At 38.6% G+C, this 24,309-nt stretch overlaps 2 protein-coding genes across 10 annotated transcripts in view; both read right to left on the reverse strand.

Moving 5' to 3' along the window:
* Positions 1–24,309, reverse strand: part of Unc80 (unc-80 homolog, NALCN channel complex subunit) — a 191,109-nt gene that overhangs the window by 154,867 nt on the left and 11,933 nt on the right. For all 9 annotated transcript variants that reach the window (XM_057761422.1, XM_057761420.1, XM_057761417.1 and 6 more), the window contains 8 exons: positions 23,858–23,981; positions 21,423–21,499; positions 19,413–19,552; positions 8,040–8,301; positions 6,771–6,905; positions 3,548–3,764; positions 2,746–2,886; positions 874–1,142 (listed from right to left, as the gene is read on the reverse strand). In XM_057761422.1, coding sequence (XP_057617405.1) covers positions 874–1,142; positions 2,746–2,886; positions 3,548–3,764; positions 6,771–6,905; positions 8,040–8,301; positions 19,413–19,552; positions 21,423–21,499; positions 23,858–23,981 — 1,365 coding nt within the window. The remainder of the gene's footprint in view (positions 1–873; positions 1,143–2,745; positions 2,887–3,547; positions 3,765–6,770; positions 6,906–8,039; positions 8,302–19,412; positions 19,553–21,422; positions 21,500–23,857; positions 23,982–24,309) is intronic.
* Positions 5,033–6,905, reverse strand: LOC130869379 (high mobility group protein B3-like). The gene is made up of 2 exons (XM_057761452.1): positions 6,771–6,905; positions 5,033–6,225 (listed from the first exon to the last, which is right to left on the reverse strand). The coding sequence occupies exon 2, from the start codon at positions 6,206–6,208 to the stop codon at positions 5,576–5,578; it is 633 nt and encodes a 210-aa protein (XP_057617435.1). The 5' UTR covers positions 6,209–6,225; positions 6,771–6,905; the 3' UTR covers positions 5,033–5,575.

The raw sequence follows: 24,309 nt of genomic DNA on the forward strand, positions 1-24,309 counted from the left end.
TTTTCCAAAAGTCTCTCATTCTGTTTAATCCATTTCACTGGGAACTAGTAGAAATGATTATAAATAATTCAGGCATAAGAATTGAAGACACTTAGTATTTCGTTAAGAAAAATAGTTGGTGGAGATAATAAAGCACATTGAGTTAATTTTTTTAAAAAAATCATTTGCCCAAATGCACATTTAACTGACTTTTTAAATACAAAACATTTTAATCCTCTGCATTTCCCTTTCCACAAACAATGAAGAACAAAGGCTTCCTTAGACTTACACCCAGGGACATTGACGCCCTCACGCTTGCATCATTATTTAACCTTCAATTTTAAATGCATAATATTTGAACGTTTAAATTATGATCCTTTATTGGTTTTAATATCTTAAATTATTTACTGAGCCTGGTTCCATACAGTGCAATAAAAATGTTGGTAAAATATAACAACGCTTTCATTGGTTAATGACTGTACTCGAATCGGGCACTCCTGAGAATGCAAGCTGAGATCTTTCAAGGACTTCTATTCATTCCTTATTCCTTCTGGCTTCGTGGGAGGCTCACAGTCCTGGTGATTATATAACTAAAGAAAAAGCACAGAGGTGCAGTGGAGCATACACTCAAATGTATCGACGTATGTGCATTCGGATTCACTAAGGCTTTAGACAAACACATTCTAAGAGCAAATATAATAAAATACTTGAAAAAAAACCCAAATGTACATTTAAGATGGCTGATATTCCTGTGCATTTGTATATGGGTTGCTTCTTCATTTTAAGATACAGCTAATACTTCTAAGATATCTGCATGCCCATGTTACCCAATCTTCTAAAAATTACACTAAAGTCTTTTTCCCTCTTTATATAAGTAAAAGTACTGCTCCTTACAGAAAGATCCAGCATGCCGTTCTTATGGACAAAGTTGTTGGTCCCATCAATGTGCTCTGTGTCCTCCAGGTAGCTGTAGTTAATGCAGGAATCTGTGAGGCTTCGGGGCAAGTTTGCGCATGCCAGGGGTTCGTGCGGCATCTCTGGGATAGGCACTTGGCTGCAGAGTTTCCGCATATGCTCACTGAAAAAGTCCGCATAGCCGACATTGAAGGATGCCAGCGTGGTGTTGAAGGTGGCAACTGTGATGGTGGAGATCTGTGATCGCACTGGGAAGACAAGAGCAAGGTTTTGGGTTTCCTCACATGGACCTGATCCAGCAGTTAGACTGTTGTGCTACTTACATCGTGACCACAATCAGAACTTTTAAAGATAATGGACTATTTTCAACTTGCAGGGGAGGCCGTCAAGGCAATCTGATATCTGACAGATAGTGAGGGCACAGAGAACTGTCATCACAAACATTCTCATTAAGACTGAAGCTAGAATCTAAATTTCATAACGCTAACTGAAGTTGATAACATTCAACTCAACATACTTACGTTGATTACATAGACTGTTTACTGTTATGTGACAGCTCATTGATATAAACTGATTTATTTGAGATCTTTTTCTATGAGTTTATAGCTGTTAAATAAATTTCACTTTGTTAAACTAAACATTAGAAACTTGAGAAAAAAACTAATAGGGATGGAGATGGGGAAGATGCACTGGTGTGGATAGGGACTAAGAAACAAAAAAGGCCCAAGTGTGGGATGGGGAGAGTAGTCAGAACATACTGTATACATACTTTAAACTGCCAAACAGTTAACCAAAATGCAGCTCAGATTTGTAATGACAACTAATAGACACCACTGAATACATATAGTACAGTTGGGAACAAAGGGGACCAAGGGGTAAAGTTTATGTTAATGTGAGAACATGACAAGAATGAAAAGAAGAAATAGTTCTGCTGCAAGTAAAGAGTAAGAAGCTGTGCACCACCCAGAGACACACATTTGCTCTGCATAAACACCAAGGTGAGACAGAGGCTGTCAGCAAAATGATTTGGTGACCTGAGAGAGGTTAGATTTCCTTTGCACTGATGTGTACGAGCTGCCTGCCTTGGAGGTGTAGCACAGAGGTGGACGAGCAATGAATCTAGACATTCTCCAGCCTTTGGGCTTATGATATTTTGGAATATGTATGAGTGCTTTGCCCTTGTTCTTCCCCTGAAGGCGTGGTGCTCATCCAGCAGTATCAACCACCCTTGCTACTAAAGCTGTGCTAAGAGTAACTAACAAGCACACTTCTGAGCAATACAAATGAAAGATGCAGGGTTATGAAAATATAAGGACGCAGAGAACAATCAACCTGGTATGCCTGATGTTTGTATATCAATTTGTCACAGGCTAAAGTCACCTCAGAGGAGGGGACTTCAATTAAGAAAATTCTTCCTTAAGGTCAGGCTGAAGGCAAGCCGGTTGGGCATTTTCTTAATTAGTGATTGATGGGGGAGGGTCCAGCCCATTGTGGGTGGTGCCATTCTTAGGCTGGTTGTCTGGGTTCTAGGAAAAAGCAGACTGAGCAAGTCCTGAGAGCAAACCAGTAAACAGCACCCCTCCATGGCCTCTGCATCAGCTCCTGCCTACAGGTAGCTTCCCCACTTCAGTTCCTGTTCCGACTTCTTTCTATTAGGAGCAGCAATGTGGAAGCATAAGCCAAATAAACCCTTTCCTCCCCAAGTTGCTTTTGGTCACCGTGTTTCATCATAGCATTGGAAGCCCTAGGTAGGCTGTGTGTTTGGATAACAGTTTAAGAATGGGAAACCATGAAAGACATCTGCACACCATCCCTATCCTGCCTACAGCCCATCAACAATGCTCGACCCACCTTCCTTGACAGTGTTTTCTCCGTGACTGTTGGAGTGGTCTGGGAGGTCGCTCACCAGCGTGTGGTGGGAGTGCGAGGGCCGGGCACTCAGACTTTCCATTTCAGTGGCTGCATCTGAGCTGCCCCGCCGGGTCAGTTTCCCTGAGATGGATGAGAGTATTACTAGACACTTTTAAAATCTAGATGCTCTCTGCTGAGAGGTTTTTTCCCCCTCTTCTAGAGGACAGCAATAGAGTGATAGTGTATGAAGGTGAGCATGAAGCTCAACCAAAATAGCAAGACTTGACTTGGGAATAGCCAAGGTCAAGATGACAGATGAGACTGCCCGTGGTAAGGTCAGACCCAATCTAAGCCCAATGTCAGAGACCATCTGTTGTGGCTTGCTGCCTGTCAACTTCTGATTTTAAGCTTCCCTTCTTAATATGCCATCCAAAGGGGATGGGTTACTATCTCCTTTGCTTTACTTCTTTATTAAATAAAAGTAAATAAAAGTCTGTCATTAGATGAAAAATGAAAATTAATATATAGAATCCTCTAGGGCCATGTTTCTATGTCTATAAGGATCTAAGAAATATGGCTTTTACTGGATAATCATAGAGGAATCTTGCATAATTAATAAATTATCTGCATTTCTTTGGTTGTGAAAACCCCACATTATTTTAGTACTGGGGAACTTGCATTTGGGCCCAGTGTTCTTGAATAAACTGTTCAAGAAAGATCAATATTTGGAAGGGATCCTGAGCTCCACATTCACAATTAGGTCACTTGGTCTACACCCTACTGGGAAGATCTTTGCAGTCACCTAAGATGGTGGTTTGCCAGCCTCCCTTTTCGATGCCTCTCCTGTCTTCTCCAAGTCCAGAGAAACTTCCAAATGAGAATGTGCTTCTGGTGGGTGAGACATCTAGGTGGTCCTCGTGCAGCAGGAATGGTACACCCATTCTTCTAGGGCGCCTCTTCCCCGTGTGGTGAAATGGAATAGAGCCTTTCCTCTCTCGGTCTTCTTTGCGACTTTTGAACTATAATCACGAGAGAAGAAGGGAGATACAAGGCAAAGGACACATCAGAGTGAGCACCGGATATATTCGAGGAAGAGGACTCGCGGGGCATTATTGAGTATCATCCAGTAATCAGGGGGAAATGTCACAAGGATGTTAATGGAGAGAGGGAAACTAAGCAAAATGCTATATTTTCTGGAAGTCTTTCTGCTGGGTGAGTTTGAACATGGGTTCTCACAGAGAAGACCCTGAACCATCAGCAGTAGCATCCTTTGGGAACTTGTTAAAAACTGCAGCTTCAACCTCAGACATCCCTAACATCTAAAATTCAGAAAAAGAAGCCTGGTGATGTATGACTTAACAAGCCCTATGGGTGCTTCTGATCCTTGAAGCACACTCAAGGCCGGAGAACCACTGGGGCAGAGAATCAGTGTCCCTAGTCACAGCTCGGTTCTGTCTCCTTTGACTCTGTTCTACTTTTCAAGTTTGAGATCTGGTTAGTAACTTCACTCTTCACAAAGATGGTCAAAGAAGACACATAATAGTCACTGGTACAAATCTATTATTCATACCAAAGGCATGCAAGATTAAGGGTAACTCAGTTTAGAATGGCTTCAAAAGCTTTAAAACCACACCCATGTTTTAACCTAGCTTTCAGCAATTGATTTTGACTACATTATTCTAGGCTAAGGCCTGGGCACTTAGATTTTTAAAGCACTAAAATACCCATCTGCAGCAAGAATAGAAAAATACATCGTCTCCCACTCCCAAATAGTCAATGTTTTTAGAAGAATGATGGTCAATCCCTACTGCTGTGTTGTTAGTGAAGGAGACACAACTCATTATTTAGTAAGGGGGTAAGCTGATAGACAAGAAAATACCTGTTTCTATGTTCCTCACGGACACAATTAAACAAACAATTTTGAAAAAAAGAAAAAGAAAAACAAAGCTGCCACACACACACACACACCATTTTCTTTCTTTTTTTTTTTTTAAAAAAATGTAATACTGTTTATTTAACTTCAAAAACATTTCAGCATTCTAAACATACAAAAAATAACAGAATGTTGTAAATTGCGTTTAGGTGCAGAGGGTTCTTGAACTTTCGTTGATGCAGTAGTTCTTTGCTTCGCTGACAATGATGAGCTCTACAGTTTAAAAACAGCTGAAAATCTACAGCACGTAACTAAAGAAAAAATCCAAACACTTCTCATGCCAGCTGACCCCTCCCCCCTTTCCACAGCTAAGAATGTCAGCAGAATGCTATGCCACTGTATACAAAAACAAGACAACCTGAAGCTAAAATGGATGCCCACCGCAGTATCAACAGGTCCAGCCTCACAGTGCACGCCCTGAGCTACGGCCCCCTCCAAAAGGCATCTTCCCTCACAGTCTCCAAGCCAAACAAGGAGCATCTGTCTGGGTTGTTTTGTTCTCTTTACAAACTATAGATATGTACAGTTGACAACTCAGGATTTCTAGCCAATAACCAACCATAGAGTTAACACTACCTTACGAGTTGCAAACAAAATGCCCGAAACATCTTCAAATGCCTTGTCACACCAACAGCAAAGTGCACAGAGTGATGAGGACACGCGAGTGCCTTTCCATTTGAAAAATTTTTGGAGCTATGTACAACTTTGATACAGTTTCAGGGCGCTCCAGACACCCACGGCCACTTCATGTAAACCACTGACACTTTGAGAAACTACAATATGATCGTGATCAAATTTTGTAATTAAATCTAACAAGGGCAATAGACACGGCTCAAATAAGAGATGTGTCAATCACGGCGATTTCCTACTCTAAGGTATTCACAAGGAGATGGAGTTTTATTCATCTTCCTCCTCTTCCTCCTCCTCTTCTTCCTCTTCTTCCTCCTCCTCTTCTTCTTCCACCTTTTTCCGGGCAACTTTAGCAGGACCCTTGGCACCATCAAACTTCCCTTTGGACTTATAGTCAGCAACATCCTTCTCATACTTCTCCTTCAGCTTTGCGGCCTCGGTAATGTAAGGCTGCTTTTCACTGTCACTTAAGTTATTCCACATCTCACCCAGCTTTTTGGCCACATCTCCAATGGAGATTCCAGGATTTGTAGATTTGATCTTGGGGCAGAATTCAGAGCAGAATAAGAAAAATCCAGACGGTGGTCTTTTGGGGGCATTAGGGTCCTTCTTCTTCTTGCCTCCTTTAGCTGGTCCATAATCTTTCATTTCCCAATCATAGCATACTTTATCTGCCTTTGCCATTTCATCAAACTTTGATTTCTCTTTGCCGGACATTGTCTTCCACCTCTCAGAGCATTTCTTGGAAAACTCCGCAAAATTGACTGGGACCTCGGGGTTTTTCTTCTTATGTTCTTCCCTGCAGGTCTGGACGAAGAAGGCATAAGCCGACATCTTGCCCTTTGGTTTCTTGGGGTCACCTTTAGCCATCCTGACTGAATTGCTTCTTCCTTTCACCATTTTCTAGTTGATTAACTCTATAGAGTTATATATATATAATGATGAAAGAATGGCAGATCTAGAAGAACGTGAACTTTTTAGACAGAGCTTTTATTTTATTTTATTTTATTTTATTTTTGTCAGTATTAAGCTTGAGCAAAATGCCTAATATTTCTGTGGGTTAATTTCTATTCAGAAAAATTTGAAGAATAGGCTCTCACAGGAATAATCAAGAATTAGTTGTATGAAGTATCTGGTAAATGAAATGGAGCCACAGGAAAGAAAACTAGCAGCACTACACTCCTGCTACCTCCACCTGAGAGCACACTGGACCGCCAGCATGGGCCTTCAGGATAACTGTGTGGAACGCCTAGAATAGGACACATGTACACACACACATTTGCACACACGCATGCACACACACACACACACTCACATTGTGTTACAGAGTCATGCTGTGAGTCACTGTTACACTTAGAAGCTGATATTTTCTCCCTTTTCCACCCCTGCATCCTCTGATAGGTCCAGGGCAGTGTGCCCCTCTGGCTTTCTAAATCACTGAGATGTCAAAACGCATACTCACCTTCTTAAAGATGTTCATGCCCAGGTCTGAAGACAGATCTGGGACCGCAGATCTTCGAAGATTGGTCAGTGAAACCTTGGAAAAAGCCTCAGGGCTTAGAGATTTTTCTTCTTCATTACACTTCATGGTGAGATCCTTAACAAACAATAAACATAGGCTATGACTTAGTCTTAGGGACTTAGATAATTTCAATACTTATTTTATTGAGGTATTGCCTTTATAATGGCTTCATGACTTTTGTTTTGACTTCTATAAAATTTTTTAACTTGCATGTTTAAACTTCTGGAGTCTAAATTATGCTGTTGCAAAAAATTAATTTCCTATTACTATCTTAACTCCTGCTGCGAATTTTAACACTGAGGCCATTTAACCAAAGATCTAAAAATCATAAGAATATAGGGAGAAGATACATATCCTTTATATAAAACAGTTTCCATATGATACACTTTGATCATTTTTCCCCATCTCCAAACTCACCCATATCTTTCCAAGAGGAGAGTTTTCTAGTTAATAATTTATTTGAAAAGATGCTAATTGTGGGAGGAAGTCTACTACCAAAGAATGAGCAGGAAAACATTTTCAGAATAACCCACTCAAGTTTAACTAAAACCAAACAGCTGGCATGCTCTGCAAGCTAATACTTTCTCTGTATTTTCACCACGTGGAGCTGATGAGAAAGATGGGAAGATCAAGTGCTTCACTGAAAAGCTGGCATCATTTATCAGAATATAATCTTCATAGGAATGTTACCGCACCAGGGTGTATTCAGGTTATTTCTTTCAATATTCATAATAAATTATGTGTATCAAAAATTATTTCTATTGGTAGTTTTGAGATGCTTAAGATTTAGAGTTGGGCAAAAAATTAATTTTGAATCATAATCTATAAAATGCTAATTTCCTACTTTATGACATTTAATTATGAGTATGCATGTCAGTTCCTTATTCTAACTATTTCTCTAATTTTCTAGGAGACCCAATTTTCATTGTTCTGGTTAAACAAAGGCTTATACTAGAGTATACATACAAAAGTATATTTACTTCTGTAAATATAAGATACATATGTATCTGTGCAAAATGGTAACTAGAGATAAGAAGAACAGTCAAAGGTTCTGGTCATGCAAAAGAAGAGAAGGATATTGACAGGAGAGTTAGTCACCAACAAAGTTTTAGGTGTGGAAATGCACAATTGCTTGAAACCAGAAGAGAAGAAAAATGTGTTACAGCTGATGTTGTCAGCCAAAGTGACAATGAACCAGGTTTGTCTCACTTGGGTCTTATGGGTGTTCACTAGCGAGGGAGCCGCTGCCACCATTGAGCTACTTCTGGGCCTGGGCAGGAGAGGGATATCTGGTTCTGGGGTCTTTTCTGGCTTCTCTTCCAGCATGTGTCGCAGCCTTTGTAGATAGTACATCAGGGACCACTGAGTGCCTTCCTCAGACCAGTGGGGCTGGAGAAGGCAGCGGAGAACAGCAACATCGAAGTAGGTGGCATAGCGGGACCTCTGGCATGGTGGTATCACAAGAGAGGCCCTGTTCCCAGCGACAGAGAAAAGATAATTACACTGGCATCAAGTCTTCGAGGGGACAACACAATACAGTCTAAGGCTCTCCTGGCATCAAGTCTCTCAGGGGGACAACACAACACAGCCTAAGGCTCTCCTTTTTTTTTTTTTTAAATTCACTTATTCACTCATTACTTATTCACTTATCCACTCATCTCTTGCATGGTTCGTGCTAATGACCTCCTAACTAGGTTAGCTCATTCCACTTTGGTTTAGCATTTCTTAAAAACAGAAACATTGAGAGTTTTGAAGGAGGGATTAGAAATTAGCCATGAAAAGTTGGCTCAGGAAGACAAACTGGTATTTTAAGTCAAAGGAAACCATGCCTATAAAGGTCTTGATTAAAAAATTCGCAAGTTGAGTATGGACATCATATGCTGGTGGCAGAGTTGACGAGTAATTTGTGTGGCAGGCAATGATGACAGCTGGGGACAAAGAAACCGATGAGGTTCAAGTCATTAAGTTTCCTAAGCTATCAGGTATGACTACAATAAAAGCAGGGGCAGTATTTTTCTTCCTTACTGTCTTGGGCGATTTTTAGTTCAGAGTGAAAGTATTATGTAAAAAAAAAAAACAAACAAAGGAATAAAAACAAAACAAAAGCCAGAAACATTCTAAACAAACCAAAGTTTGATTATTATGAAAATTAATCATTTTGAAACTTTTCAAGTTACATATCTATGTAAGACTGCAAAAGTAACTTTAAAATTCTCAAAGTTCCAGGATGCCACTACTTCACTTAGATGCAGGATATATTCATTAACTAAAGATCAGTTTACTAAAGAAGAGGTTTAAGTAATTACCTAGATTATTACACCATGGTAGGTATCTTAAGACAATTGGACTGAGTATTTTTGTCCTTGGAAATTAGTATTTTCAAATCCCAATGTGCTAGTAATTAGGCGTGGGGATAATTCAGTCATGAGTCTTCACAAGTGGGTATAACATCCTTTACACAAAACATTTCAGGGTGTCCTCTTGCTGTCTTCCTATCACATGGGAATACCAGAAGCCTGCAGCCTGCACCCAAAGTCAATTATCCTGATGCCCTCATCTCGGATGTGCAGCCTCTAGGATTGTCCGAGATACATTTCTCTTGTTTAGAAACTGCTCAGGCTATGTCACAACTGGCCAAGCTAAGACAGCTGTGGGTGTAAAAGTCTGTCTTGTGGAACATACATCCAGTAAGAATGATAGAAAATAAATGATAAAATAAAATCAGCTTTCTGGGAGCTGAGGCCTCCTAGGATCTAAACTGGAAACTTGAGCCACAAGCACAATTTTCTTCCAAGTTAAATGATGCAGAAAGTGAGTTTTGACACCATACCCGCACAAAGAAAGACCTCTTGAAAGAAAATGCAACCACTGAGAGTGAGGAGTAAGATTCCTGAAAGTCCAAAGTCCTGATGTTGGGGATTTCATTCTTTGTTCATTTGTCTGCCTGCTTATCTGAAACAGGTCTCCATAGGCAGCATACTCTGGCCATAAACTTTTGATTCTCCTAACAGAGCCTCTCAAGCGCTGGATTATAAACATGTGCTGAATTGAAAATCTATAATTTATCAGTGGTTTAAAATGAACAAAGCAAGACATAGTTACAGTTAGTCTGCTATTGAAAATAAATGGCATGAAATAGGGGTTTGTGTGTCTGGTGGGACCTTAGTTCTACTTCACAGTTTCATCAAAATTCATGAGTCAAACACACACACGCACATACACACATACACACACACTACAAATGCAGGTACCCTGTTTGTCATTTTTACAGCCCTTTCTACTCTCCTATCAAAGCACAGGACCCACTGCTGTTTCTATTATCATTAACAACATCTCTGGAATACTAAGTGACAACTCTCCATGTAAATGAAAGTTTTGAATGTCATTGTTGTCTTAAAAAAGTATTTTAAAATATTATTGCATTTGTTGATTGTATATGTTTGCATGCATGTGGGTGACTGTCCGACTGTGGGTGTAGTAAGGTGAGCAGACAACTGTGGCAGCCAGCTCTCGCCTACCATGTGGGCTAAAGAGATCAGACTGAGGCCTCCAAGCTTGGAGGCCAATGTTCTTAACTGCTGAGTCATCTCCCCAGCCCTTCGTGTTATCTTATAGTTGACTATTCTGGATAACTTAGATAACAATTAGGAAATTAAATTTAAGAAGTTCAAGCACTTTAGATGTCACATACGAAATTATATCTATGATTAAATTATCTATCTATCTATCTATCTATCTATCTATCTATCTATCTATCTATCTATCTATCTATCTATCTTTGGGTTTTTAAGACAGGGTTTCTCCGTGTAGCCTTTGCTGTCCTGGAACTCACTCAGTAGACCAGGCTGGCCTTGAACTCACAGAAACTTCCTTGACTCTTCCTCCCAAGTGCTGGAATTAAAAGCATGTGCCACCACTGCCCCGCTTACACATTAAATTATTAATTGGGATGGAAGTCATATTGAATAGGCTTTCTATATAATCCTAAATTCTCAGAAAACTGATTGGGAAGTAAAATACTCTGATCATCAGCCAATTCTAAGTTTATCATAGGGTACCAGAGATTGAATTTTAAATCTATCATAGAGTCCCAGAGACTGAATTTTAACTATTATAGCATTCCAGAGATTTAATTTTAAATCATCATAGAGTTCTAGGGATTGTCCTTCCCACAATTTCTCATCAGCTTTACCTATAGACAGCATGCAAGTGCTAGTGGCCAACATGTTTCACCAAGAGGATCCCAATTATGTCCTTCAGATCTCCCTGCTTCTTCTCTTGTTCACCATTCCTTGAATTATTAAATCATTCTTAGAATGAAATGCAAAATCCATACAGTGCTGAACGTCTGTCCAATGTGCATTCAAATCCATTTTCTTTGTTTCCTTTTCCCCTTCCACCTCCTCATTCTCCTTATTGTTACTGCTGTTTCATTTTTGAGAGAGAGTTTCATGTAGCTCAGCCTGGCTCCCAACCCACTAAGTAGCCTAGCCTGGACTTGAATTTATGATCTCCCTGCTTCAGTCTCTTGAGTGCTGGGACAACGGGTATGTACCATGCTATCTATTCCAACCTTATTTTCTATTCTGCATGCACTGGTGTTTCAGTTATCAATATACTTGCACTGCTTTTCAACTCTAATTAATTAATTAATTTTTGCTAAAAAACAAAACAAAACAAAGGGAGAACATGTACAACGAAGTCAGGACCACGAGGGGTGTACCCACCCACTGAGACAGTGGGGCCAATCTATTGGGAGCTCACCAAGGCCAGCTGGACTGTGACTGAAAAAGCATGGGATAAAACCAGACTCTCTGAACATGGCAGACAATGAGAGCTGACGAGAGGCCAAGGACAATGGCACGGGGTTTTGATCCTACTTCAGGTTCTGGCTTTGTGGGAGCCTAGACAGTTTGGATGTTCAACTTCCTAGATCTGGATGGAGGGGGGAGGACCTTGGACTTTCCACAGGGCAGGGAACCCTGACTGCTCCTGGGACTGGAGAGGGAGGAGAAGAGGAGTGGGTGGAGGGGGAGAGGGGTGGGAGGAGGGGGAGGGAAATGGGAGGCGGGGAGGAGGCGGAAAATTTTTTTTTCAATTAAAAAAAAAGAGAGATAAAAAAAAATAAAAAACTTGGAACAACCTAAAAAAAAAAAAACAAAAAAACAAAACAAAACAACAACAACAACAACAACAAAATCTTTCACTATCTTTTCAAATTATCCATTGGACTTTTCATTGCCTTCTGAACCTTGACTGTTTATGCCCTCAACACTAGCTTGAGGGGAAATAATAACCTTGATTTTCATTTCTACACAGTTTTCTAAGAGACTTTCATTTTCTCCCCTCCCCAAACCTATTCCATTTCTCTTTCCTAAAGAACCATGATGTAGCTTTTTCCTCTAAGCCTATCATTTACACCTAAGTGAATAGGCATTCTTTCCAGTGTTAGAAATATAAAGAAAAAACAAAGTACGAGGTTGGCTGGATACAAGCTGGGTAATTTCAGGTCCTCAAGTCATCATGACAGTCATCTAGTTTATAAGAACCTTGACTAATCCTCTGCGGTGGAGGCAGCTATCAGCAGGTCAGCAGAATTATTCCCTCCTTTGACTAACTATAGTTAGCATAAACTCTCTCCTTTGTCTCCATAACTTAGGGTTCTCAAATTTTATAGTTATTAGACTAGGTTTTATCTGCTAAAAGTTTCAAATCCCTAGAACATTGTCCCATATGAGATACCAATGAACCGCTTCTATAAAGTCCACAAGAAGCACAAGAAAGGGGGAAGATGTTAGGAAAACAGACATCAAAGTTTCCCCTAAAGTTTCCCAAACTAAAATTTCTGAGAGTCAGGTTCAAGAAGTTTTGTCCTAAACAGTATCCTCAAGTATTTCTTAAATACCCTTAATAAACTTGAAGAACAAATGCCCTAGATTTCTGCCCTTATAGACCAATATTCAAAACAACTGCTAAAGTGAAACACCATAATTGGTTGCATGCTGACTGCTTAACGTCCCAGGACGCCTGATGACTAAATTTATGTCTTTCTCTACACACTGAGTTTATTCAACTGAAACTAGAGACTAACTGTTCGGTTAAGTCCTCCAGGCATTAGCATCAATATCATCATCATCATCACCATCCTCTTCCTCTTCCTCTTCTCCTCCTTCTCCCTTATTCCTTATTCTAACAGAGGTTGTCAGTTCAATGATTGGATGACGGGCTGCAGAACAGCAAGACTCCTGGATATAAATAAGGCTGTGACCAGAGACTAAAAGCATGCCCCCAACTAGGGCAATTATAGACTCATATTTTAGTTGATTGATATGGAGTAAATTCTATTTGAAACTGAAGGAGGGTAAGGGGAACTTGAGCTTAAAAACAGGTAAGGTTTTTTAAGAAGGGCTGTTTCTTGCCCCCAAGTTTGCCCCACCCTCAAGAGAATGTTCTTGTTACAAAGAGTCCTGCAGGGGAAACTCGGTAGAACCAACCAGGGAAAAGTATGGAATGGGTGGGTCCCCATGAACCTATAAAAAGTCCAGCCTAGAGACCCTGGGTAGACCCACACCTCTGGGGCCCCTCCCATTCCTTTCACAGAAGCTGTTTGTCGGTTCTAATAAAGTTTGCCCTTTAGTTCGTTTTTCTCTCTTTGTCTGGTGCTTCTCTGCTCCGTAGTCAACCCAGAACTTCCTTCAGCTGCATCAGCTACCCTAGAGTGCATCTGTGACTGTTACTTTCATCCCCAGACTCTTGGGACGTCTGCTGTTTTCACTGTCAGGCAGCTAGGATCCCTGCCTCCATCTCAGCGGTTGCATAGTGCTCTTCAGTTGCTCCTCCCCCTCCAGCTGGCACCTCACTTCCTTGTCTGAGCTTGGGTCTTTTTTCCTTGAAGTACAATTCTGTTTCCATCTCATGGAACTAACTCATTGGCACCCCAAATTGACCACTGCTCACCCCAGGCCCCTTGAAAATAGAAACAACAAATCAACAAGGAATTCAGCAGAAAATAATTATAACCTTGTGTATCTTTAGTTTTTCTTTCAGTCACTTTATTATTTAACTTGAAGTGTGAGCTTTATTGGTTGGAGGTCATTAAAAAGCAAAATTGGGCCAGGTGCTGGCGGCGTGTGCCAGTACTCAAGAGGTAGAGGCAGGTGGATGGATCTCTTTGAGTTCGAGGTCAGCCTTGTCTACAAGGGGTAGTTAGATAAGAGGCTCCAAAGCTACAGAAAAAGCCTGTCTCGAAAAACAAAACAAAAAAAAGTAAAAATTGATAAAGCGTTTCATCTAGGACAGCATTATCATAGGTAATTAACTCGCCAATGGAAGTTAAAAGCCATTTCAATAAATTAAAACATAAAAGGGTAGCAAAAGAACGGAAAATTTTATGACTGAATATGTATATAATTTTCTTCTAACTTATATACATAAGAAAGAGAGGCTCACTTACAGAGGAGACACATTAACACTAGCCTTTATTAAGCAGTCTAACTTATGCATAATTTCCATGGTAACCAGTCACTGTAGCTAGGCAGAGAGGTGACAAATCATTTATTTAGCTAATGGAGGAGTATGTCTTATTTCTCAATAATTTAAATATCATTTATAATTAGAAATATAATTCATAAACATTTGTAATTTAATATATAATTTACTAAATATATTTTGTAAAAATATATAATTTAATAACTATATTTAAATCTTTCTAATATATCTGAATAGCTAGCATTTCACTAAGTCATGTGTACACAATAAGCACTGATGATGAGCAAAGATCTTCACAACGGTAACAGTGTTTTAATCTATTCTGACCAAAATCAGTTTTGGGAAATCAAGTTATTATCCATGAGGACTGTAAAATGATAGCAGAACACACTGAAAGCAAGGAATTATTCTGGAAATAACACTGAGAAATGTGGGAATTGTCCTCAACCCGCTGCAGTACTTAATGAAGCATTAATTATGTCTATGCATATAGCAATTAAAGATGAGATCTTACATCAATTTTAAAACTAGCTGCTTGTTCACTGATTGCAGTGTACAGAAAGAGTGATGCTGAGTTCACTTAAGGTCAGGGCATGGGCCACAGTGATCTGGATTTGTTTGATCTAGGTAGACAGCTTTCGTTGCTAGGATATTTGTTAATAAGGCTTTTGCTTCAAGTTCAATAAACACAAGAACTCCTCCAATGGAGATACATTAACACTAGCATTTGTTAAGCAGTCTGACTTGTGCATAATTTCCATGGTAACCAGCCACTGTAGCCAGGCAGAGAGAAGACAACTCATTTTTTCACAGTGTCACTGATTGCATGTCTAATTCACATAATGTGGATGTATTGTACTATGGAAGAGTGTGGTGTGTGTGTGTCTGTGCATTTGCATCAAGAAATGCAGAGAGATGGGCAGATTACACATAGGTGAGCAGATAGATGATAGGCAGAAGGCTCGAGTTTAGTAATGTCACAAAACAAAACAACATCTTTTGTAAATAAGAAAATGGGACATTTTAGTTAGCTTTGTTTTTATACACAATCAGATTAGAATCAGTACAGTTTGATTTCAGAGAAAGGAACTTTATTTTCTGCTTATACTTATAACCTCTAAATGCTTGTAATGGTCAAGGAAACTATGCAAGAAATAAAATATGGATAGTTTACACTCTAAAGATTTTATGTTCTTTACTGTTTCTTTATGACTTTTTAAAACTATCTGGCATAATCTGAGTATTTGAAGTAGATAAGTAGATATACTTCTTATATTAAATCAAATTAAACCTTTTTTAACTTAAATCAGAATTGGTAGAAGAAGCATATTTAACAACTTATGGAAAAGTAATGATAAAATTTATAGTATATAAAATGATAATGACATTATCATCAATATTGTTTGTTGTAGTTGGCCTCTAAGATAGTTCCCAGTTCTCCCTGCCTCCTGTTTCTTATGCCCTAGTGTAGGATAATTCCATACTCTACCAGGGTTAGATGTAGTGATGCACATATAGAAGCGACAGTCTGTGAGCTTCAGAGAGCACTATAAAAACACTGAAGCTCTACACTGGTGTTCTTGCTCTCTCTTGCATAATTTGTTTTGAGCAAAGCTAGTTCCCATGTCATGTGAGGACTTAAAGAGAGAACCTGATGCTGAGGAACTGAGGCTAATTCAAGAGAGATTTCAGTAACAAAATAAACCTTAAACTTGGGGAATGATTGTAAAACTCTGGAACAGGTAGAACCCACATAAAAAAAATGAGGAAGGTGATTTTTTTAAGCATAAAATTTCTACAATTTGTAAATACAACTTCTGAACTTTGAGGAAGCTGCTGGTGGAGCAAAAGGATGCTGCTGAGACGGGGGATGAAAATTTTTGCTATGTAGATGTGGGACTGAGTTCACATTGGTATGAAAGTTACACAAATGTACCCAACTCGGTGATCTAATGAAAGACATGTCCAGATGTCTAAAAGACACCTACTTGTTTCTGTTTGCTGGTTACAGTAAAGCAGAAGAGAAGAGATAGGAATTTTAAAAAAAATTAAAGATTTGTAATATGAGACATAATAATAAAGAAATCTCCCAGTTTTCACAGAGAACAAATAATGCTAAAATTAAGAAGTGGATGACTGCAAACATAAAATCTAGGGACCTGTTAAATAAACACAGTCTAAAGATCAAGAAAGGGTGAAGATATAGAGTTACTTGTTAAGACTTTAAAGTAATCTAAGGTCATATTTCAGAATATTATGAAATCTGACAAAGGCCCTCTACAAACCTTGACAGTGTGATGCAAATATATATTTATAATGTTTATAACCATATAAAATACATAATATATACACATATAGTATAATGTAATATGTATGCAAATATTATAGATTATAATTTTAAATATGTATGTATGTATATATACATATACTTGCATACATATATAATAATCTATTGTTATCCTTATATTATTATGTGTTATATAATTTTATGGTATTATATAATTTTATTGGTACCATACCCATAGATGTTACTGTTATATAATTATATGGTATATAATTGTACATTCTCCATTATACAATTTCATAGTCTATTATCATTATATAATTATTTTTATATGTGCATATATAATGACTTATAAGAAAATTTTAATCATTATTCTTCAACAGAAGTCTAAGACAAAGATGGGATATGCAAATGTGGATTTTGTCTATCTAATGGATTTTAATAAAATTCACAGTGAACATATATAAATTTTAAAAACATTATATCAGCAAAAGCACTTCCAGAGACTTTAAAAATTGAAAGTAGGCTCTCAAGTCCCCTCCCCCAAATGTTGGTTGCAGGAAATAATCTGTGAACATATGCTGCCTTTCTGGGAAAAACAAAGTTGACTTAGAGAATAGAACCGATGGCTAATAGAGACCATGGCAAGGTCAAGAGTGGGTTTCACTCGAGTCAAAGGGCCTCCGCCACTTCAGCTCAGCGTTAGAACTGCCGTCAGCCAGTGCATCCCACTTCTGGTTCAGTAGCCATGTACAAGACAGGTATCTTAGGCCTGTTTTTACCACACTTGTGGTTACACGCCATTTGTCTCTTTAGCCATGGGCAGTTGGAACAGGACATTGCAGTGCACACAAAGATATCGTATGTGTGCTGAACGTAGAGATAGGCACTAGAAGCAGTTGTAGAAATATTAACAGGAAAAGTGTAATGATTTGAATTAAATGACTGTGAGAAAGGGCGTGAAAGGCAGACTGTAAATGACTTGCATTGGAATGAACCTCGGGTATTTTGGCTGGTTCCGAAGGGCTTGTGTGTGAATGGAAACCTTAACTGAGCTGTACCTTTAGAATTTATTAAAGTAAGATACCTGGGACCATGGTAATGTCACTTACTAAAATCGAAACCAATGAATAAATGCAGATGTACTAAGCCTACAAATATAAGGACTCTAATATTTTTCTTCAGGGCTTTATATTTTCAGTAAGTCTAGAAAAAAACTTGGAAACAATATACCTAAACAATGTGGGTTAGGGCTAGGTAGAGATAAATTATTTAAAAACCATTAAATGAAAAGGTGAACCAGATACTAGAAGGAGATACCTGTGAATTATTTTTCTCTAATAAGAGATTTGTAGGCAGACTATATTAAAGATTATTAAAAGTGAATACTTAGATAGCCCCGTTAAAATATAGGAAAAGTCTGAATAGCCCTTTAATAAAAGAGTACCTCTGAATAGCTCATAAGCATATGAAAGCATCCCTAACATCCTTAGTCATTAGCAAGAAGAATATGAAAGCCACAGTCAGATCCCATTTCACACCTACTAGGGCGGCTATAATAAAAAGAAAAACAATAAAAATGTTTCTGAGGATATGAAAGTCCATATATTTCTGGGGGGAGTGTAAAATAGTGCCACAAATATGAAAAAAGAGTTGTTAGTTCTTTTCAAATTTGGGCATAAATTTGCTACACAACTCGGCAAGTCTACTCAAGGCCGTCCACCAGTGGAATGGAGACTTGTATCCATAAAAGATTTAAGGGAATGATCACAGCAACATTACTCATAATATACAAAATATGGCCACAAACTATCCACTCAATGGTGAGTAAATAAAACTGATAGATTTGTCCAAGCTAATGATATTCAGCAATAAAAAGGAGTGATGTATGTAGTGATGTACATTAAAAAAAAAAAACTCAAAAACATTACTAAATCAAAGAAGGCAGATGCAGGATACCATTCCCTTTGTACACAGGGCCTAAAAATTCAACCCAAAGCACTCAGAAAGTATGACAGAGACTTTCTTAAGTCTGTGTGGGAAAGGTGGTAACCACAACTGAATATGGTATAATTTTCTAAAACTGCATTTTGGTGATAATTGCACAACTTCGTAAATATACCAAGGACTGATTAAAACATTAACAGGTTGATTTTATGTCATAGAAATTATATCTCAATAAAACTACATTTAAAAGACCATTTTAAAGTACTATCACCCAAACAACAATTTGATTGGAAAGTAGAAAGAAATACAGAGATTGTCTTAGTCTACGGCTCATTAGGTGAAGGGGCATATTTGTGAGTCTAGGTATCCACAGTTCCTTTAGGGAGGAGGAAGGGGTAGACTAGCTCGGTCCTTCCAGAAGGAATTTGCAAGCAAATTTGCTATGTTCACAAAACAGCAGGGAAGAGTTGAAATTTTTAAAAAGTAGACTTATCATTTCAAAGTGTTTTAGCAACACTCATTTCACTACAGGGATTTACTGATACAAAGTGTTCTTGCCCGCTAGAGCAGACCCTTAATCATGACTGCAGTGTGATCTTATAATATCATTGGGATTTCTGTATTTGGATATTTAGCTCAGGCATCTCACCAAATCTGACATGTCTTCCTACTTCCAGCATGATTTGTTAGAATGAGGAGCACGTATAGTTGTGCTTGTAAATAACAATTTATATGTTGGCTAAACCCTCACACATTCAGAACACACATCCAGATTTTAAAGAATGAAGGCTGTCAAAGTAGCTAGAAGACCATCTAACTTTCAGTAGTTAGGAGATATTCCATTTAGCCTTCTGGCCAGTTACCTTGAATGCGATGGGCCTCTTTCCTGGGAAGTTTGGGAGGACAGGCTTCCATCAAACGAGTTTCCTTGGTGGCAGCCTGAGATGGTGGCCTTGGGTGAGATGGAATCAGACTGCAGTGCTTCACTGGCCACCTGACGTCCCTTCAGGAGGTGAGACAGGAGATTAGCTCCTTTCCTTGCTTAGGTAATATCCTCTAGAATTACCTCCTTCATGCACACAGAGTCACATGAAGAGGTCCTTTGCAGCGTAAGCAATCACAGGCCTAGAGACTGTCTTTGTCCAAAGGCAATGGAAATAGATTTCTAGAAAAACTTGTGTCATTCGAAGCATGAGGCTTAACTATTTTATGTTTTATTCATCTTGCCCTTCATTGTTTTCTTTTTCACTTCTATGTCCAGCATCTGCACTGTAGCGTTATGAACCCCATAGTTCGCAAAGACATGTCAGCACCAAGAAGGACAGAACAGAAGTGTGAGGCTCAGCTTGATGAGGAGCATAACAGGAAGTTATCAAACTCAAGTCAGAACCTGAGGATTAAGCTTTTCCCATCACTCATGAGAAAAAGAGTATCACAAAATTTTTATTTGGCTTTGGGGACCTTTGGGGATCTGGTCTGCAAGCATACACTCAGTTATTCATTTTATTGAGTAATTTATTTTAAATCCATTTAGCTGACAAATGCAATTTTGCTCAGGTAATGGGAAATATTTTTCCGTAGGTATTGTAGATTAACTTCTAAGGGACAAAGACCCTCAGATGGCTACCATAGCAGTTCAGTTGCAATCCTCCTGCCTCAGTGTTTTGAGCAGCAAGGAATATATGCATACATCACTGTTGTGTAATTTGAGTTATGCAATCATTTTGTATATATTTGGAAGAAGAGGATACGTGAAAAACACCAGTGGAGTTGATATTTGAGGTTTTCCAAGGAATAATTTCCCCTTTGAGGGACTATGAGTCTATAAAAGCATTTCTTCTTATGGCTGTCTACTCATCCTCTACATCCTTCTCAGTCACTGCAAATGTTGATGCTACACATGACCAAATGCATGCTGCACAAGAATTATTGCCTTGTCAAGACTGCCATCAGGCAGGGAGACGGTGACCAACCAATGACCATCAAGCACACTCTATTACAAAGACATTGTCAGTGAAAAAAAACTTACATAATGTTTACAAACCCTAGTGTAAGCAATTGCTCAGAGAATGGTAGATATGTCAATACACTAAAGCCCCCAGCTAGGAGGTCAGCTTGGAAGATAATGCTATTCCAAAGAGGAATATGCCAGTTAGAATATGCCAATTTCAATGCAAGGCGTCAAGTTTTACTTTGCTCTTGTTGAATAGAAGGTGGAGGGAGATCACACAATGCTTTTTATTTTTTTACATACCAATCCAAGTTCCCACTCCCTCTCCTCCTCTCATCCCCTCCACCTTCCCCCAACTCCACTCCCTATCCACTCCTCAGAGAGGGTAAGGCACATTGCTTTGGGGAAGGTGCAATGCCCTTCCTCCTATATCTAGACTGAGCAAAGTATCCATCCAAAGAGAATGGGTTTCCCAAAAGCCAGTACAGGCAGTAGGGGTAAATCTTGGTTTCACTGTCAGAGGCCTTGCAGTCTGTCCCATTCATACAACCGTCACCCACATTCAGAGGGACCAGTTTGATCTGGTTCCTTCCCTGTCCAGCTGCTTTTTAAGTGTGTGATGAATGACAACTAGTGCTTACTGTTGCATGCTAGCCAATGAGATAAAATACGACTTACTTCATACTCATCATTGAGATATTATACTCACATTGTTTTGTTCCAACATCTCTATACCATTGGAAGATGCTAAAAATTAATTTCTACACTTGACTGACAGAAGGTCTCAGACTGAGCAAAGTACATGTTCAGGATAGAGGGTTTTGAGTGGAGAGGATGGATCTAAAACTGATGTCTGAGCCCTTACGATGTGCTACTCAAAGTGTCCCCCCTGCCCCTCTTCTCACGATTGTAACAAACTCACCTCGCCTTGCTGTTTTGTGTCTTGATTTGGTGATTCACAGGTTTGACTCTGACTGTTGACAGGAGAGCTTCTCTTGGCTACAAAGATGACAGAAAAAAATTATCCACCAATTTTATCTCATTTTATCTCATAGGCTCACGATATTTTCAAATAAGAACAGTTTATATAACATAATTACCCTGAAAGAAAATGTTAAATCATGTGTGATGAACTGAAATCAAATAGCCAATAAAAAAAAAAAACAACTCTCAGGTTTTCAATGTAGATAATTTATCTCTTTAATCTGATTTACGATGATGAGCTTTAGAACTTGGTAATAATAAAAATAAAAAGGTATGGGCTATCCCACTTTTACTACATACCGAGTCCTGTCCTAAGTAGCTGACATATGCTAACTAATTTAATCTTTTTTGGTCATCCCATTCTACCACTGCATCATTATACCAATTTACAAATGAAAAACCCAGGCAATGGGAAGTGTCACTTGACATTTAATGGAAGATTCCAAGCCAGTCATCAGTGTCTCGGTCACCAAGTTAGACTGAGCCTGTGGTAATGGACAACCTCTTCACTTTAGGACCAGGCAACTGTGGTAACTGTGGATCACCGTGAGAGTAATGTCTGCTCTGGTTGGCTAGTGAAAACACAAGTTATTGCCAAGGTCTCCTTGTAGAACTGTCTTTCTTGCCATTTTGTCTAAGTCATGACTGAATTCCCTTCAGATGCTGAGCACCCTGTCAAGTCCCAGGCATCAGGGACAGAAGGAAAAAACCAACTCTCTTTGCTTCTGAGACGTCAAAGGAGAGGAAGGCAAATAGTCCATGGGGCTGTCATGGAGGGTTTCTTAGAAATATTTAAAATCTGTTGAATGACCCTTAATGTATGAATCAAAAGGAGAGAGATGCTGGAGTTGTGAATCTCTGGTACAGAACTGGCTGAACACATACAAGACTACAGAATCAAGCTATAAAGGGCTATTCCATTTGTATAGGAAAACTATATCAAAACTTAAAAAACATTAAAAATTACATTTCTTTAACATTGAATTAATTAATTCTGAAATTAACATATCATGAGGGTATGACATTTAAATAACAATTTGCTATACCTATGCATATTTTACTCTTAGCCTTATTTCTATTACTTTTAATTTTTTTTTTAAAAATAATCTTGCATTCATCCTACATTTTGTATCCAGTTGCTTGAATCCAAATTAACTTCATTCCATACATAGAATGTCAAGAGATTCAGTTATAGCACCTTTTCTTATTTAGTTCCTTGATATTTAAAACTGTGATACAACTCTTGAAATATATCTTTCAAAAGTTGACATATATAATATATATATTATATATATATATAGTGAGACTTGTGAACTACTCTTTATTATGTGAAAAAATCAGTTTCCTTTGAATGACTCTATTTGTCACAATAATAATCTTTTCAAACACATGCCTAATAAAAAAACTCAATGGCTACAATGATTCCTTAATATATCATATGCTTAGAGAGTTTTGTTAGGTTATGGACAAAAAGAACGGGACAATTTGTTTCTGGTTTTCTTCCACTTATAGAGCCCATTTGCATACATAGTCTTCCACCCTCTGCCTCCGAAACCTACAAACTAAGGAAACCATCTCCACAAATGTGTATACATATGATTACAACATATATGTTTCTATAGATTTTCTATATAATTTATTTATTATTGACACTACAAGTAGGACTAAGAACAGAGGACTGGAGTTTATTAAGCATTTACTCCCAAACAAGCTCTTTATGTACTTTCTCACTTACATTTATTAGGAATCCAGGTAAGGCGCTTAGTGTCTCTATTTTACATTACTAGGAACACAGAGTCTGTTAAGTTGCAAGAGATGTGCTTAGAGTAAAGGACACTTAAGCTTTTGTACACTTAAAAATTTACCATGTTGGGCTACTTCTACATCACTTCAACCACAGGACTAGCTCACCACACAATTCCAGTTTTTCAAGTTCAATACTTTGATAGCAATAAAACACTATGAAGAGATCTCCAAGAACCCTCCACTTCATCTATCATAATCACAATTCAAAAATAACTTTTATAATGATCTCTTACAATATGACAGTCATTCTTCTGATTATATATTTATAATATATATATATACATGTATATGTATTTGTGCACATTTTATTCTTCACAACAATTCTATGAACACCATTAATATTTTAATTCCCATTTCTTAGATGAAGAAACAAAAGCACAATATGGTTAAATGACATACCCAAAGTCACATGACCAAATCATATGTGTCCCAAGTGAGCATGCCTCATACCTAGGCCACCCAGATAATTTTCCAGAGAGCCTTGCTTTTGATTTTCTTCTTAAAGGAAAACCCTCCTACCACAATACCTATTGCGAGGTGACCTGCCTGGGCACTGGAGTCACGAACCTGTAATGATGCTCCTGATGGGCTTCACCAGGGCTGTAAAGCCAGAGACTTCTGGCTGTCTGTGCTCCCACATAGGCTGCCAGATAACCAGCCCACTGGCCAGTCGGAAGGTGAGGTCAGATTCCTGCGGACAGAGAAGATGGAGGTTCAGTAATTGGTTGCATCAGGGAATTTGTCACCTTGCACAGACCATTTTCAGAGGGACTTGCTCTGCGAAACACTCGGACGGATGTTTCTAGGCAAACAGATGACCCTGTTAGTACTACAGTCAGGATGGAAATTACAGTGGCCTGCTTTATGGAAAATGAAAAATTAATCAAATGTAGCTTTGGAAAAATCATGGAATACATAAGTATTTCTTTGTTTGCAGTGAGGGAGATCTGCTTATTTCCATAGTCTTGGCAGATCTTTATGCTTGGTTAAAATGTCATTCTTGTTAATTATGTAATTGT

The sequence above is a fragment of the Chionomys nivalis genome, chromosome 2, assembly GCF_950005125.1.
Source record: "Chionomys nivalis chromosome 2, mChiNiv1.1, whole genome shotgun sequence".
Taxonomy (NCBI): domain Eukaryota; kingdom Metazoa; phylum Chordata; class Mammalia; order Rodentia; family Cricetidae; genus Chionomys; species Chionomys nivalis.

Bases quoted from the DNA above. Each gene is read 5' to 3' on its own strand.
- LOC130869379 (XM_057761452.1), bottom strand. From the start codon at position 6,208: ATGGTGAAAGGAAGAAGCAATTCAGTCAGGATGGCTAAAGGTGACCCC.